The sequence below is a fragment of the Varanus komodoensis genome, unplaced genomic scaffold, assembly GCF_004798865.1.
Source record: "Varanus komodoensis strain SLA01 unplaced genomic scaffold, ASM479886v1 scaffold2, whole genome shotgun sequence".
NCBI lineage: Eukaryota > Metazoa > Chordata > Lepidosauria > Squamata > Varanidae > Varanus > Varanus komodoensis.
In genome coordinates this window covers 7,629,571-7,647,164 of record NW_025335568.1, presented here as the reverse complement: position 1 = coordinate 7,647,164, position 17,594 = coordinate 7,629,571, and the positions used below count along the sequence as shown (strand labels likewise).

At 45.3% G+C, this 17,594-nt stretch overlaps 1 protein-coding gene across 1 annotated transcript in view; it reads right to left on the bottom strand.

The window, feature by feature from the left end:
* Positions 1 to 15,143, bottom strand: part of GC (GC vitamin D binding protein) — a 32,033-nt gene extending 16,890 nt beyond the window's left edge. Inside the window, exons 1-4 of the mRNA XM_044429608.1 lie at positions 14,944 to 15,143; positions 3,353 to 3,422; positions 2,593 to 2,725; positions 853 to 1,064 (exon numbers count right to left, since the gene is read on the bottom strand). Of these exons, the coding sequence (XP_044285543.1) occupies positions 853 to 1,064; positions 2,593 to 2,725; positions 3,353 to 3,422; positions 14,944 to 15,097 (569 nt within the window). The 5' untranslated portion in view covers positions 15,098 to 15,143. The remainder of the gene's footprint in view (positions 1 to 852; positions 1,065 to 2,592; positions 2,726 to 3,352; positions 3,423 to 14,943) is intronic.
* Between the last annotated feature and the right edge of the window lie 2,451 nt (positions 15,144 to 17,594).

Here is a 17,594-nt window from a genome sequence, read left to right as displayed (position 1 = left end):
GACCAGTTTGATCGCCTTGTGGTCCAAGGCGATCAAACTGGTCAGTCCTAGAGGAGATCAACCCTGACTGCTCTTTAGAAGGCCAGAGACTGAAGATGAAACTCAAATACTTTGGCCACCTAATAAGAAGGAAGGACTCTCTGGAGAAGAGCCTAATGCTGGGAACAATAGATGGCAAAAGAAGAAGGGGACGGCAGAGGATGAGGTGGCTGGATGGAGTCACTGAAGCAGTCGGCGTGAGCTTAAGTGGACTCCACGGGATGGTGGAGGACAGGAAGGCCTGGAGGAGTGTTGTCCATGGGGTTGCGGTGGGTTGGACATGACTTCGCGACTAAAAACAATAACAACAACAACACATAACGGGTGGACAGATAGTAGATCTCCAGATATTTTGACCTGAAGTTTCCAGAATTCCTGGCCACTGTCCAGGCTGGAAGTTGAAGTTCCAATGTTCTGGAGATCTTTCTTCTGCTTGCCTCTGGTATATAGGATAGGATGGACCTTTGGTCCAGCTCAGTGTTTATGTCCACTGCCGTGTCCTGGTGAAGAGAGGGTGTGGATGGAAATCATACTGGGCTTCCTCATATTTTGGTCTGGCTGAGAAGGAGCAGTTCATATTCTAGTACATGGCTGTCCTGTTTGTGGGCTTCCCATGGGCATCTGATTAGCTAGTGTGCAAAGAGGATGTGGCACTAGATAAGCCTTTGGTTTAATCCAGCAAGCCGCTCCTTATGTTCTTATTTTCGTAGAATTGAAAGGAATAGTCTGTTAAATGTACCGGATCTTTAGAAAATGTTGCTTGGCAGCTTGCACTCCGAGAAACAACACTATCTCAAGCTTCCTGTGACTTGCCTGTCTGTGAATTCCTTGGGGTCCTTTTTGAAGGCCTCACACACTTCATCCCCTTGTGGCTCCACGTATGTCATGAACTCCTTGGGCGGGTGCTTCAGGGCAGCCAAGCACAGCTTTCGAGCCAGGCCTTCTTGGGCGCAGCAAGCAGCCGTCCCCGGAAGCTTAGGAAAAGGAGAATTTTCAGCGCAGGATTTGGCGGAGAGAGCTGAAGACTGGGTGGAGAAAGAGAGAGCGGGAGAGAAGGAGGTACAAGTTACCTTTTTGTTTGTAGTCAAATTGTACTCTCTCTGTCACATAAGAACGCAGCCTGATCAGAGCAAGACGGATCTAGCCTTCCATGCGGGTGGGTCAGAAAAGAGGGCAGAAGAGGATGTCTCTTTGTATCACATTTGATGCATTGATATGCTTTAGGGGATGTTCAGAAATGGTAAGTATACATGCAACACACCTCACCAGAGTGGGGAAGAAGGACCAGGTGACCCGTGCGCCAGTCCAGGCACTAGCTGCTGATTGGCAACTTCTCCCATCCAGGTGAGCTTTGGGTTTGAACCAAACTTGGTCTAGAAGTCCTCCTCAAGTCAAGAAATATCCCCCACCAGCTTTCCAAAGCACAGTACTGACCCCTGTAAAGTAGGACACCTGACCATCCCAGGCGCAACATCCCAGGCGTTTTGTGGTTCTGACAGATAGCCAAGAATTCCTGGAGCTGGCTCTGACCTTGGGATTAAAACCACGGTTGTGTGGTCCTGATCTTTCTCCACACATCTGCTGGTTATTTTATTATTATTTTTATAGCATTCCTATCGCCATTTCCACACTATGACTATTTTGGCCGTGAAGCCAGTAGCCATTTCAACGGCACGTTTCAAAACTGATTACGTACTGGATGAAAAGAGTGTTTCACTTGCCCCTGATTACTGAATAAAATGAGGACAACGGTTATCTTGGCAGTTTTAAGGGTGTACTGACCTGACTTGGCTTGTGACCAATAAATAAATGATACAGACTGATGATTAAGACATGAACTGGCAGGAAAACTGGAGAACTTGGGGGAGAAGGGTGAAACTGAGGCAGATGCTAATGAGAAAAAAGTGATATATTTATATCTCTAGAGCTGAATGGATGAAGGAAAGAAAAAGAGAGGAGAGGCTGAAAGAGGAGGAAGCAAAAAGTGAATGAACATGCTAAAGCAGGAAATGATCGTGAATAGATGGGGCATTAAGAAAGTGTTTAAAATGAAAGCAAACTGAAGAGGAGCTTCAGGGGAAAGAAGCGTGAGTGGGTAAAAACAAAGAGGGACCTTGTGGAAAGAGGCTCCTAAGAAACATGATCTTGTTGCACACTGTAGTCTTTATGTGAGGAAAATGGCATTATTTACATGGCCACAAAGGAAGTGTGAGTAGGTATTCTGGAGGTTTAACTTTTGCAAGAATATGATTTTTTAAAGGGAGAAAAAGCCCTAAGAAGAGGGTCTCCCCGCACAACAGCTCAATAAAGACTGACCCATATTCTGCGGCCTTGGAAAGCTAATTGTTGGGGAAGAAGATATATAAAGCCAGGTGGGAGGGGAACGGAATGGAGTATTTGGAAGAGGGCATGGCTGGCTGGCTGGAACTCTGGACAGGAACATTCCCTGCAGGTACAGTTCCTTGCGCACCTTAGAAAAGAATCCGGACCAGAACTCCACAATGATCTCAGAGTGGAACACCTCCACAAGGAAGAAGTCTCGCCATCACGTACCTCGGTAAGATAGCAATCCTCACTGGCTCCTTCGACACAACATTTTTCTGCAAGGGCAACAATCTCACTCACAATACTGTTAACTTCCTCGAAGGTTGCCTGGCAATATTTTTTGCTGTTCAAGACCAATGTTCTGTGAAGGAAGAAAAATTACTTTGCCTTTGTCCACGTCCATCTTTTTAAATCATTGCTAAAATATGAACAATGCTCTAAATGAACACCACCTCCCAGCTATTTTGCAAATTAACAAAAATCAGAACTGGGCCAAAGGAAGAACAAACTTCTATTCTATTCTATTCTATTCTATTCTATTCTATTCTATTCTAATTTTGGCATTTATATACTGTTCAATTAGCATAGCACTCTCAGAATGGTGTACAAGATCCTATTAAAGCTGTGTACAATATACCATTGTACCTATATTAATTGGTTTTGTCAGCACAATTCTGGGCCTAAAAAGCCCATACCTCCAGGTTCTGGTGACTCCATTCATAAGCACAATTTTTGGTATGGCTACCTTCTGACTCCCTGAATCAAGTTCTCCCTCTAAGCTTCAGGATTCTGCTGTGTCCCCACACACATTCCCCATCCTCACAGGCCAGTCAGTTCTACAGAAACCAAAAGGGGGCAGCCCTACTCTGGAACGGTTGAGAGTAGGGTGTGGAGCTGTCCGTGGTTTGGCTAGAGTCCCGAATGCTAGCAAGGCTAAGCACAAGGAAAGGGCTGCTGAGTCAGCATGATATGCTTTCAAAATACATACAGGGCATGGAATTTCTCTTTTCCCATGGTGCTGAACTGCTGACAGATCTTATCCTTTAAATAATCTCGTCCTGAAAAACCAAAGAAGGGGAAGGGTGAGCATTATTTTCTTAAAACCCCAGTTACTTTATAAAAACCAAGAAACAACAACAGAATTTGAACCTTTCTGAATGTTTGAATACAACAACAATAATTAACCTTAAAGAAGTTTGGGTGCTTCTGATAGCAAGGATATTTTTTGATTTTTCATCATTCATTTCTTTTCACTGATTTTCCCCCCAGCAGAAATGCAACTTGGCTGTTTCATCATTCATCATCCAGCTGCTTAATGAATCCATTCCAAGCCCTTTCCTGCCCTGCCACTTTTTGCAAAACCACTTCTAATTTGATTGGTTGTATCTTGATGCAATGCATAGACCTAGCATCAAGGAAAAATAAAAGTGTATTCATTATAAGAACACCAGAGAGTGCATTGTTGAATGTTCTCTCACATTTCGAAAACAAAACCCTCTGCACACAAAAACTAGCACACCAGTGGGGGTGAAGGTTAGGATCTTTCTCCCTGCCAAGCAAAGTACTCTTATTACAGGGGGTAATTCAGATCTTTGGATGGTTGTCACAGAGAAGAAGTCTTCTCTGATAGGACCAGATCCAATCAGTTTGTGTTACAGGAGGTGAGCTTTCAACCGAACGTTAGGATAAATGTCTTGATCAGTCTTTCCCAACCTGGTGGACTCCAGAAGTTTTGGAGTTCACCTTTCAGCAATCTCAGCTTGCACGGCTGATGATTGGGAAGTCCAGATCATGTGGTGGGAAACAGGCTCAGGACAATACAGCCAAGGGTATGGGGGGTGAACAGTCTTCCTTGCTGGTAGCCTTCAAGAGAGCTTGGACAGCCACCATCGGGGATCCTCTCTCTCTGGACCTTCTACATCAGGCAAAAGATTGGACCACTTGTCCTCCTGTTCTGTGCTTCTTAGCTCCAGGAAAGCTGATTGTTAGATCACCAGCTACCTTTGAACATGTAGCAGGTCTGCAGTGGGTGGGATGACCGGACAACGCACTAAAAACACACATGTCTATTGTTCAAATTGTTGCCTGCTGTAGCTCTATTTATTTTGCCCACCCTGAAATTCTTGCAAGTTGTCTGATCGATACAGGCAGAGTTTCAAAAGTTTACAGAGCATTCTGGATATCCTCCAATACCTTGTTTATGTCAATTTCTGGATGGTGGTTTGCCCTATTTGGAAAACCTACATGTTGACTTAAAGGCAGTGTACCACTTAAATGGTGGCCCATACTGAGTGCACCTAGCACTTAAATGGGGCTTGATGATCCACAGGGAAAAGTTATAATTTATTCCAAGACTATACTTTCCCCCACTCCAACTCTTTGGGAAATTCTGTTTGCATAGAGCTTTGGTTGTCTCCTCTTGATTTATTAAGGCTGGGAAGCATTAAATATGCAAGCATTTCTCTGCTCCATTCTCACTTTGCATTTTAGAAACCAAAATGATGTTGCATTCTAGGGGCAAAGTGGAGAATTTCTAGCTGAAATAAGTGAACACAGGCAAGAGTGAACATAATAAAATCTCCAAATGAAAGTAAACAGCCAGTGATTGTGCATCCAGTTTATACATTTTTAAAGAACCATCTTGAAAATAAAAAAGGTGTCACTGAAGTTGATGGTTTGTAGTGAAATGCTTTGCCTTAAAATTTGTTCATTAAAAAAACTTTTAAAGATATATACAATGCAGGCATTTATTGTGGTTTGCAAGGATGTGTTTTGCACATCACATTGGTTATATATCAGTTTATAATAATGGAAAACCTAAACAATAAAGAAAGAACAACCAATTTTATTCTTGTTTTTTATTTAGTTACAAAATCGTACCTGACCCATCATGACCCCATAAACCACACTCCTCCAGGCTCTCCTGTCCCCCACCATCCCTTGGAGTCCACCCAAGCTCACACCCACTGCCCCAGTGACTCCATCCAGCCACATCATTCTCTGCCCTCCCCTCCTTCTTTTGCCATCAATTGTTCCCAGCATTAGGCTCTTCCCCAGGGAGTGCTTCCTTCTCATTAGGTGGCCAAAGTATTTGAGTTCCATCTTCAGTATTTGGCCTTCTAAAGAGCAGTCAGGGTTGATCTCCTCTAGGACTGACCGGTTTGATCTCTTTGTGGTCCAAGGGATTCTTAAATGACAGAATCACTTTTGAAAAACAGCTTGAGACAATGGAGACTTTTCCAAACAAGGTGTGATCAACTTTGCAAATTCAGGGTCAAGCACAAGATGCCTTCTTGAAAAGGATGATATGTGAAAAGTGTGCAGGCAACATAGTAAAAAACTACACAATCCATTGGTAGTGAATGTGTATCCCAGATCAACAGTCACTCAGGGCCAACACCCTCATGCCTGGCTAGTCAACGTCACATGTTCCAGCTCTCTGCTTTGTATTTTAATGCTTTTTTTCTTCATCCATTTTCTTCCTGGTCTCTGGTCTGCTTGGCAGCAGGAAGAACATTGGCTGCTGTGAATGCAAACTGCTCACAGCTCCCCTCTTTCACATCCTGCTGCTGCTCCTGATGGGGAAGGTTGCCAGTTGCACAGCTTGGGGGTTTGCAGAGTTCCTCTTGGCTTGGCTTCCTTTGCAGGACCAGGCAGAGCATGTAACGAATTCTGGTGGGGTGGATTTCAAAAGGATTCGCCCCAGTCCTACTTCAATAACCCATGGTTCCAGGACAGCCCACACACCATTCACACTCGGCCCCTGAGTTATTGTCTGAACCCAGTTACTGAATTAAGAATTACTCTCAGGCAAGTGTATATAGAACTGCAGCCTTAGAGTGAATCAGAGAACTCAAAATACCTGCATTTTCATCTCCAAGACATCAGCTGACAGAATGCTGAGCTTGAAGGAACTTGCATTGGTTTGACCTTACATGGCAGCGCTTATATTCTTAATTCATCAAAGGCGCTGCAAAGTAAATTGGAAGTTCTGGTTTAAATGATGAGCTGCTTGCATCAAGTCCCAGGCATTAAATAGCTTTGCAGAGTTCTCTGGGGGAAAAGAAGGACTTATCTAGGAAGTGTCTGTCAGTTGCTGAAACTCAGATCACTGCATGGAGTTATTAAAAGGGAAAATCTGGCAGCCTGACTGAGGAGGCTTCCCTCAAACAGAAGGTTGATAGTCAGTTCGTAAATGAATTCGTTCTTTAAAAGAAGTGCTTTTGATGGCATAGATAAATGTGGAAAATAGAGAAGGGCTTCACTTGGACTTGGGGTTGATGCTGGTTCTTGCTTTTATAGCTAATATGCAACTCTGAAATATTGACAAGGAATGAATAGAAGCTTCTTCCGGGCATTAATACTTTCCTTTGACGTCTCCCTCTCCAGGCAGACCTCTGGAGTGTGTGCTGGCATCCAGTCCGTTTCCTTTATCTGGAAGGTACCAGATAAGAGTCCTTTCCTCTCTGGCTCCAACTCAGGCTGCTAAAGCACCCTCTTCCGTAGGGTTGTTTGATCCAAGAGTCTTCTGTACATTGCATTGCTGTGCTGATGCAGAATTGGTTCCTGGGGTACTTTATTATGAACCCCTGGCAACACAAGGGCCAAATTCCACCCTGGAGAAGCATTTAGGAGCTGCATTCCAGTGGCAGGCAGGTCCAAAGGCCAGAGGGGCCATGTTCCATATGCCAGCATATTTGTAATTATAAAGATAATTACACCTGTCTTCCTCCAGGGTGGCTAACACAATCCTGTTTATCTGGACAACAACCCTGAGAGGTAGGTCAGGCTGAGAGTCAGGGGCTGGCCCAAAGTCCTCCTTCAGGACTGAGTGGAGGCTAGAACTTGAACCTTCAGAGTTCCAAAGTCTGAACTCTTCCAAGGTCCCGGTCCAGCCATAACTCCACACGGGCTCCTTTGCTTAGAATGAAGCTGCCAGTACATCAGCTTTTGGAGAAGCACTTGAATCTTTTTAGAATGGAGTGGAAGACTGAACAAAGGCCAGCTGGAGTCAGGGGTTGGGGCTGCACATTCTTGGAACCCAGAGTGCTGGATACTGGGACTCCAGGACTGGATTTGGCCTCTGGCCCTGAGGTTCCGCCTTGCCCTGAGGCCACAGCCCCTGTGTTTGCAAGGGGGAAGCTATGCTTCTTTTCAGCTCTTGCATGGACAATAGGTCTGAATGGTGCATCCTCATGCATCCAGGCCTTTCCCTCATCCAGGGCTGGTGCCAAGGGCAGGCAAGGTCAGGCATTCCTACTCGTTCAGCTTAACTGTTCCCTTGCCCAGAACACTGTGGCAGGGGAAAGTGCCCCTTGTGCCATGCCCGGGAACCTTCTGAAGGCAGAACCAGGGACCCGAGTTGGACTTGCCATCTCCACATGTCTTGCACAGGTTGTCCTGAGAGAGTGAGGACTGCTCCACCTTCTCGCCTGGGCATAAGCTGGCATGGCTACTTATGCCATGAAGAAGCATGGCTTTAGCAAAGAAGAGGAGAGAAGATGGAAATTTTCATAGCATCTGCTTGCGTATTTATTCAGAAACAATAGCTTGGATTTAAGTAGAAATGGAATGTGTCTCACGGGCATGAAGAAGGCAGGCCAGGTGAGCTGGGTGCCAGCCCAGGCTGCCTCTGAGCATCAGTTGCAGATGAGTCGCATCCAGGTCTTTGCTTGCTATGGCTTCTCACCATTCCTGGATTTTAAAATGGGCTTGGGCTGGATACCTCATTAAACAAAGGACACTTTCCAGGAGAGGACGGCGCTCTCCAAAATGGAGGACTTTCTGGAGTTTGTAAAATGAGACTCCTGCCTCCCTAGGACTGGACCCGGTGGGGTTACTTGTATAGTACTGCATTGTATAGTATTAAGAGGTGTATCTGGATGGAGGTTTGCCAGGCAAGCCTATGCATATTTACTCAGAAGTAGTGATAGAACATATACAGCCCATTTAATTCAATTGGGAGACATGCATCATTACCTAAAGTTTGATCATGGAATCATCGCATGTCCAGTAAATGATTGGGTTGCACAAAGGTGACCCGATTTCCAAGGAAGGGTGGGGGAAAGTATGACAGAAAAGACTTGGAAGCTAATAGAAATAAAAGGAAAAATGAGGGGGAATGAACTAATCTGATCTTGGTTCACTGATAACAAATGAAACCATTCAATTCTGATTAGAACAAAAATGGAGTAGAAAAGCCATAGGGAATAGAAAGAGAAACTATCCAATGGAGAAATGGATAGAGAAAAATTAAGCATGCATAGACATTGAGAAACTCAAATACTTTGGCCACCTACTGAGAAGGAAAGACTCCCTGGAGAAGAGCCTAATGCTGGGAAAAATTGATGGCAAAAGAGGAAGGGGATGGCAGAGGATGAGGTGGCTGGATGGAGTCACTGGGGCAGTTGGTGTGGGCTTGGGTGGACTCTGAGGGATGGTGGAGGATAGGAAGGCCTGGAGGAAAGTTGTCCATGGGGTTGCAATGGGTCGGTCACAACTTCATGACTAACAACAACAACAAGACATTGAGAGAATATATATACATTTGAAAAAGAAACAGCTTGAAGTAAAGACTGAGAAAGTCAATATGTAATTTTTTAAACATTTGTCAGTCTATAAAAATAGAGTTTTAAGAAGCAAAATGCTTCTTAAAAGGAGAAACCAAGAATAATAACAAAAGTAAATGTTGCTTCTTTTTATATTTCTATCCTCCCTGTTATCCTGCAAATCCCCTAAGGCAACTCACATGACTCTCTTCCTCTTCCAGGCTATTCCCACAGCAACCCTGTGAAGTAGGTTCAGCTCCGAGACACTGACAGTCTTATGGCTGAGTGGGGACTAGAACTCAACAGTTCCGCACTCCAGTCACTGCTGGTGTATGGAGGGAAGACTCTTGAAGAAGTGGATGAAGGAGGAGAGGGAAGGAAAGGGTTATGGTGGGTGGGTGGGGGGGCAACCCAATGCCTTCTGGGGCAGATGCATGCTCACCTTGTACTTGGCTGTCAGTGGGGCCTGGGACACCAGTGGGAGCAGGCATAAGTCCTTGGCTCTTGTTCCTTCCCTTCCAGCCCTGGCATGCCTCTTTTTGCCCCCTCTGAGGCCCAGATATGACCGCATGAAGGTGGGACGTGATTCAGCCTTCAGATCCATCTCCAAGACCAGAAGGTACCCCTTGTCCTCCCAGACAAGGAAATGTTTGGAGGCCATAGCCTTATGTCCTACATTTAGTTCTAAAATAATTAAACCAGATGGCTAATGAGCATTTAGCATCACAATGTCCATCACACCAGATTTAAAGGTGCTTTTCACAGAAGTAAGGTGTGAACAGAAAAAAGCTACTGAAGAATGGTGGATTCTTCCGTCCTGTCCTCAAGGCATTCCCGTAGCTCCGGTCTTCAGGTCTTTCTACCTGAGTGCTTTCTTGCTTGCTACCTGTTAACAGCCATGGAATAGAAACCGGATTGCTGTTCCAGACGGCGTTTGAAGAGGGTGCTGTTGTATTGAGCATTGCTGAAATGGAAGATGACTTCGGTGCCCTAAATTCTCCTGAGTGTTCAGAGCAGTGTTTGCTCGTCGGAGAAAAAAGTACACAAGCAGTATATGCTCTATTAAATAACACACTGTGCCTCTGTTATGAAACCCCTGAAGGCTGTGCTGCAATTCATGTAGGCACAGTGAGCGCCAGAGGACTTGTTAATGAATGGCTAATCCTGCAAAGTGGTATTGATCGAGCTGCAGAAGAGCATTGGGTGGGCTTCCTAAGCCCCTTCCATCAGATTAAACCAGGCCGTGATTTTTACCTTAATTTCCCTTGTGGTTGCATCAAAATCCAGCCTAAGCTTGCAGATGACTTTAAAATGGTGCTCTGAGTTGGCTGCTAGCACCTGATCCTCTAATCTAAAAAATGGAAAGTGTCTTGCTTCCAAGAAACAAGCTTTCAAAGGTTCAGGTCTGTTTTGGGAAGCTTGGTAGGAAATGAATGAGGGAATAAGTAGGTTTTTGGTAGAACCTCTGGGAAGCTTCGCCAAACATGGATCTCCAGATGTTGCAGGATCTCAGGCACCGGATGGAAGATGCTCCAGGTTCCATTTGCAGCATCTCCTGGGCTTAAGACCTCAACAAGTTTGTGACAATAGCAACTGAGCTATGACACTCTGACGCAGCATAAGGCAGAATCCTATGTCCTTATGAACACTGGGCAGGAATGGTGGGATCTGCAGTTCAACATTGCCCTAGGACCCGAGTTTGATGACCATGGTGCTATGGTGTTGTAGCCACGGGGGAACTTGAACAACTTGGGCATTTAAAGGAGCTAAATTAAAGTTGGAGCAGGAGATCTAATAATTATACCAAATTGAGGGACCAGTTTTGGGAGGGTCTCTACTCCAAAGGCTTAATTGATCACATATTATTTTGTTCAAAATATCCTGGCTTTCTATTAAGGATGCTAAAAGCAAGGCAGCACATGTGTTCATTCACCCGCTTTTGCTGGTGGCCGGTGCAGGAGGCTGCAGGGACTGGATCTGGTTCCAGATTTTTGAAGGTGCTTGGACAGTGCATCCTCAACGGGCAGGCAAAATTGCATCTCCATCTTTCTTCCTGCTCTTGGGAAAGGGAGATCTGAAAAGACCTATGGCCCCTAGGATGTCCTCCCAGGCACTATAAAACCACAGCCCAGTTTTGTGAAATTTGATTTTCACATTGAAAAGCAGGTTAATAGCTAGAACAGTAACAGAAAGGAAATGAATGGACTCTATCCAACCCAAGGTTGAGCACGGAAGGTTGAGCACATTTGCATCAGCGCTGGTATCCAGATTATCTTGATCACATGTAGGATGATGAAAAGGAACCAGTCTCGTACGCTTCCATGGAAAAGAAAAGTTAACTTTGAACTGGCTTTTAAGTTTTTTGTTGACTAACTTGCAAAATCTGCTGGGAACTCTGCGAGCAGCAGATGTGAAAATCCTCCTTTTCTGCTATCACTCAAACATTGAGGGACAGGGAAAACACCTCCCTGCTTCTGAGGTCACTAAACATGTGGTTGTCACTTTATCTTGTGAGCAGTTTCTTCCCAGGTGATACCCGGCCATTGGAAGACGTTTGCCTCTGTTGCAAGCCAGAGATGCCGAACTGATAAAACACAGATTGCTTGGTCCAACAGTGATCGCTATGAAAGAGTTGGGGAAACACGCAGCCCTTCTGCCCTTTGCCACTAAATGTTCCAGAGACAGGAGTGGTGGAACAAGCCAAGAACGGCTCAGACTGGGACTCTCGAACAGGAGTCAACGGCTTTATGCAAACAGGCTGAAGCCTATTGGCTCCTTGACGTCACCTGATCCCCACCCAGTCCGTAGCTACAAGATTTCTCTATGGCTGCTTGCAGGCAGCAAAGATCAGGCCAAGAACGCCATCTTCTGCGACCTCCTCCACTGGGCCTATTTTAGTTTGCCTAGTGGGATTTTTTCAGAGTTGTGGTTTGCGGCTGAAGACAAGCTCCATTCACCCCTCCTAAGCTTCTGTAATTGCTTCAGAGCCTTGAGCAGACAAGCACAGCTCATTGGCCTATTCTAAGCCTCTGCCAGCTCACCAGCGAGTTCTGAAATGGCCTGCACCCTTTCAGTTGTGTCTTGGTGGTCCAATCTTGGTTTGTGGTGGGTCTGTGGAGGAAGGCCCCTTGCCCACCAGGGAGAGTAAGGCAGCCCCCCTACCCAACCTGGTGACCTTCTGGTGCATGGACTCCAGCTCCCAGCACTGCTGGCCAGTCATGTTGGCTGGGGATACTGGAGCTGGAGTCCAACCTTTCTGGAGGGAATTAGGCTCCAGGAGGCCAGAGTAAGGCTTATTTCTTCCTCTTGTGTAGTCAGTTGAAGAGGCCTCCACTTTCCACTGCTTTGGAATAACCTCGGCAACGCCTGTTTAAATGGCATTGTTTTGTTTTTCTCATCAAGAAAATCTAATTAGAGCTTTGATAAAACAGAACCTTGTGTGTACCAAAGTAAGTGAAGCATTAATTACCATGTATAACGTGCTGCCTTTTTGTCCATGAAATTACTCTGGGGCCTAATGAGACAACAGGAGTGCAGGCACCTTTTTGCTATTCACACACAACAGAGCGTGTTTTCCAGATAACTGGAGAGATGCTGTTTGTTCCAGCAAGGGGGGCCCCCAAAATAAAGGCACCTGCTGGATGTCCTTGCAGCTGGGCACCTGCTGGTGAACCAACTCATGCATTGTCAGGCTGACAATGCCAGAGAGTTCCCATAAGGAAGACATACACTGGGAGGTGGGCTGTGTGGAGAGGGACCAGCCTGACAAATGTGAGGGCTGGACTGAGAGAGTAGAGATCCGGGCTCAGTTTCCCATCAGCCATGGAGCTCACGGGGCGACTTCAAGGCAGCCACTCCCTTTCAGAGTAAAGGTGTCCTGCAACGGCAGTGAGTTGGACCCGATGGCCTTCATGGCGCCTTCCAACTCTACATTACTGTGATTCTATGATCTCCTTGCTGGATGAAATGGAATGCAATAGAGGAGCTCTCCTGCAGCTGTTTAGCAATGGTGAAGGATTTCTCTTTTGCATTTCCGTTGCGGAAATAATCCGATGCCATCTGGGCCAGCAGGAAGAGAGTGAGGAAGAACAAGATGCATAGGATACTATTCCAGTTGCAAACTGTCCAGATCTTGGAGGGTATAGAAATACAATGAATAATAATAATAATAATAATAATAATAATAATAATAATAATAGTAATAGGTACAGGATGTACTTCGTAGGGTGCAATTTTATGCAGGTTTAGATATGGAAAATTCACAGAACCCTTTAAACTTTCTTGGACTTCACTACAGTACAAGCCTATTTTGATTTTAAACTTCTTCATTGCTTCTCAGAGACATTAAATCAGATGTAGGCAACTTGTGGCCCTCCAAATATTGTTAGACCGCAACTCCCAAGAACTCCAGCCTGCGCAGCCAATGGTGGGGGATCGTGGCAGTTGCGGGCCAACAGCACCTGGAGTATCACAAGTTGCCATCCTTGCATTGCACAAACATCTGGAGAATGACTGTACAAGCCTGAACACCAGGCATGGGATCCAGATTTACTCCTGTGTAAGGCAAGCCGATTATGCTCTATGGGACTCGAGACTCATTCATCTTATTGGCTCTAACTTTATGCATAAGTCATGGGCTAAATCATTCATCAGTCATGGATCCAGGCCAACGGGCCAGTCTGCAGGTCAGGATAAGCAGCATTGGAAACAAGCCACAGCAGATCGGCTTGTTGTCCCCCAAGCTGTGCCCACCAATGGTCATTCACTTGCCCTGGGTTGTTTGCCCCCTTGTGCTCCCGCTCGCTCCGAGCATCCGCTACGGTATTCCTGCTATGATGAGATTCTTCCACCTCCGTAACTGGCGTATGTTCTTTACCCCGTAAGGCCCCGGATGTTTCAAGTGGAGGGAGCTAGCCTTGCTTTTTATGTTGACGTGCCTGGCAGTTTTATTTTCTTTCTTTAACACTTAAAAGAAAAAAAACCCTCCTTTGTTGCTCCTCACAGTTGGGCCTAAATGATGTTTTTCTTTCTAGCACAGATTGGCCTGCATGCACGATTAAGTGCGTGTGGCCCCCATTTGGGACTATGTCAATTCGGGAGAGGGGATTTAAAGCTCCCCACTATTTTCCAACTAAAAATTCTCTCTCTGGGGGAGTTAAATAAAAGGGAGAAAGGGGAAAGGAAGGAGATGAGGCTTCAAACAAATCACAGTTGAACAAACCAGCAAGTCACAGATTTTGAGGGCGACTTCTGCATGCTTAGCAACCCATATTTCAGCCATCCTGCTGGGTTTGGAGAACAGGCAAATCACCCTGAAACAAACAAGGGTGACAACCCACCATGGGTAGCAAGCCATCTCAGGCAAACTAGGTCAATATGTTCATTAAAAGGTCTGAAAAAACCCCCGGGTGTATAGTACAGGGTACTCCACATGACTGGAAACCATGGAAAAAACAAGGGTTCAGCTGTGTGAAGACAGGTCTTTGCATATGCATGCCAAGATCTCTTTCTGATCTTTTAATGAACAGTTCTGGCTCCAGGACTTGGCCTCTGTCAAGCCAGCATCCTCAGCGAGCCTCTTCTAATCTAGGAAATATGGGACCTGCAAACTGAGAATTCTCTTAGGCTGTATCTGATCTTCTTGGATATTCTGTGCAGTGCAGAAATGGCAGCGCAGTTGGAACAGAGAATCCTCTGCTCATCTTGGAACCTGGACAAATGCACAACCTTACCACCTTCTGGAGCTGGCTCCGATATGGAGGTCAGGCATGTACAATTCCACTTCCTCCTCCACGAGTTCTCAAAATAATTTTAAAAGACAGACTGACCAAGAGAGATATTTTGAAACACTCTTACAAATTCAGCTGATAAGCGCATTTCCGCCCCCCTCCCGACACTAAGGAGTATGCAGCCAACAAAAGCTGAAATCAGTCAAAGCCATGTGTGCCCCCATTGAGCACAAACTAACCATATCTGCATTTAGCTAACCTTTTGGCTGGTACTCTGGAAATCTGGACATCCTTCTCCTTACCTCTCTCCATTGCATGGCTATATGTTAGCAAGAACAGCAAGGTGCTCACGATGCTGGTCTTCATTTCTGCCTTCCAACTATTGCGCTGGCATAAGGAGGTGATCAAATAATGCTGCTGCGCTGGCAGCTTCAGAAAATCAGCTGACGAGATCATCCGAACATTTATATCTCTTCCCTCCAAATGCCTGGATGAATGATTGATTAGAGAGCAGGGCAGGGGGCATGCATCCTTGGCCCAGCAGAGATAAAATGAAACTCCTGTGACAGGCAAACAGACATCTGTGGATGTCGACTGAACCCAATACAGGTTCACTTTTAAATATTAACGCGTGAGGGAAGCCTCCTTTCTGCCCACCGAGCTCAGAATGGAAGAACAGGTCAAGCAGAGGAGACCTGTAGTTCCCACAGGGACTACATCTTGTCTCAGGCGACACTTCCAGCTTTGAAGGAGATGAAGCAGGACTTCCAGGGGAAGGCGGTTCCTTACCATCGTGTTTCTATGTCCAAGTTCTTGCACTGTGTGCAGCCATGGATTTGTGTGCACTGAGCCACGGTTTTGATTTTTTGGTTTTGCAAGGTTCATCTCGATCAATGACTTCCAGGAGCAGGTGGGCAACTTATGGCCCTTTAGATGTTTTGGCCTATAAAGGAGAGGACATGGATGATTGAAAAAGGTGATGAATGTGACCCTAGGGAGGAAGGCTATCTTTGTCTGCCCAGCCTGCTGCCCTGATTTTTGGCATCAGAAGACACTTGGGGTTCTTTATTTAACCCAACTTAAACCAGTTAGCCCTTCACATAAAGGCAACCTTCAAAGACAAGACTGCCCTCCAGTGGCAGTTGGAATAGAGGACTGCCTTCTGCAAAGTGGGACACACAGCCACAAAGTCTAAACAAAACTAGACTCTCTCTCTCCATCTGCCCCCCCTCCCACCCCCAGCTGTGGGCTCAGCAGAGTCCTATAGAGTGACAGTAATACCTCTCTCGATCTAGAAGCCATGCTTCTGGCTATGCATCCAAGGGTGGCGTTCGCCCTCTTGACCACTGCATCACACTGCTGGCTCACGTTTAGCCTGCTGTCGACCAGCACCCCGAGGTGTTGCTCACAAGTGCTGCTCTCCAGCCACCTGTCCCCTAACCTGTAGTTATTTATTTATTTAGGAAACTTCTATGCCGCCCCATTCACCGAAGCCTCGGGGCGGCTCACAATCATAAATAAATAACATAATACAAAACAATATAATTTAACAGTATAAATTAAGTGGCCCTGGCCAAAGAATAAAATAAATAAATAATATTAACAATTAGAATAATGTTTGAATAAAAAGGTCTTTGCCTGGCGCCGAAAAACAAATAACGATGGTGCCAGGCGGACCTCTCTGGGGAGCGCATTCCATAGATTGGGCGCCACCACAGAGAAAGCCCTCCTCCGAGTACTCACCCTCCTAATTTCCTTCACAGAGGGTTCCCGGAGAAGGGCCTCTCCCGTTGATCTCAGGGGGCGGGCGGCCATATACAAATGTAAGTGCTCCTTCAGGTAGCCAGGACCCAAGCCGTTTAGGGCTTTATAGATCATCACCAACACCTTGAACTGGGCCTGGACTTCAATACAAAGTTTATCCATATTATGCTTTCTAAAAAGTGTCAATACACAACCAAAACACATGTTTAAAAGAAACAATTGCAGTATTACAGCTTCACGCAGTTGATGGTCTTAATTATCTTATTGAAATTGCCAGTTGGTAAATACACTGTGAGAAATGCAGCTTCAGTTAGCATCATTTCACACCTAGGACAGTTAACTAAATAACCAGGCAGTTTTTATTTATTTATTTATTTATTTATTTATTTATTTATTTATTTATTTATTAAAACATTTCTATGCCGCCCCTTGCCGAGGCCTCGGGGCGGCTTACAACTTCAAATTTCAAAACATTGATCAACTGCATTGAAACAGGAGTAGACACCTGGGGTTGCAAAATAAATGCCGGCAAGTATCTGCATTAAGGATGATTTTAAATTCTAAATATTGTGAATAAAGCCTGAACATTGGTGTTCTGTCTTATAGCACTCACCGGAATTTCTAAACAGAAGTCAGATATGAATGGAGAAAATAAAATCTTACTTTGGAAGCATTTCTACTTCTACCAGGTCAGGGAAACTAGTGGGTGGCTTGGATAGGCAGGTACTACAACTTCAAGGAGAGTAAAGTCTTTCCTGAACTTCTCCAGATTTCTCCCAACTGTTGCTGGTGAACTAAACCTTGATGCCTCACTGTCTGGATATTTATTTCCCAGTTAGTTTGCACCTGTGGGGTTCCCCTCTCTTTTTAGATTGCAGACCAACAGGAGTCCAGGACAAAATGCTCTTTCTGCTATTTATTTCCATACAAATGGTCCAGCCTGTGCAATGACCATGAGCCAGGCTGCTAATAAATGAAGAGCACCAGAATGAGTTTAAAAAAGTAGCAATCCTACAGATCCTTTTCAGTGCTTTGTGTTACACTTGAAATCCTACTGCAGTGAGTCCGAATAAGATATTTAGCACATTTCCAAGGTGGAAGCCTGGGGGTAAGGTGCTTCTGCCCCTATTGGCATTATCGAGCTGATGAGAGAAAATATAGTAATTGTTTGTGTTGACACCAAAGTAAT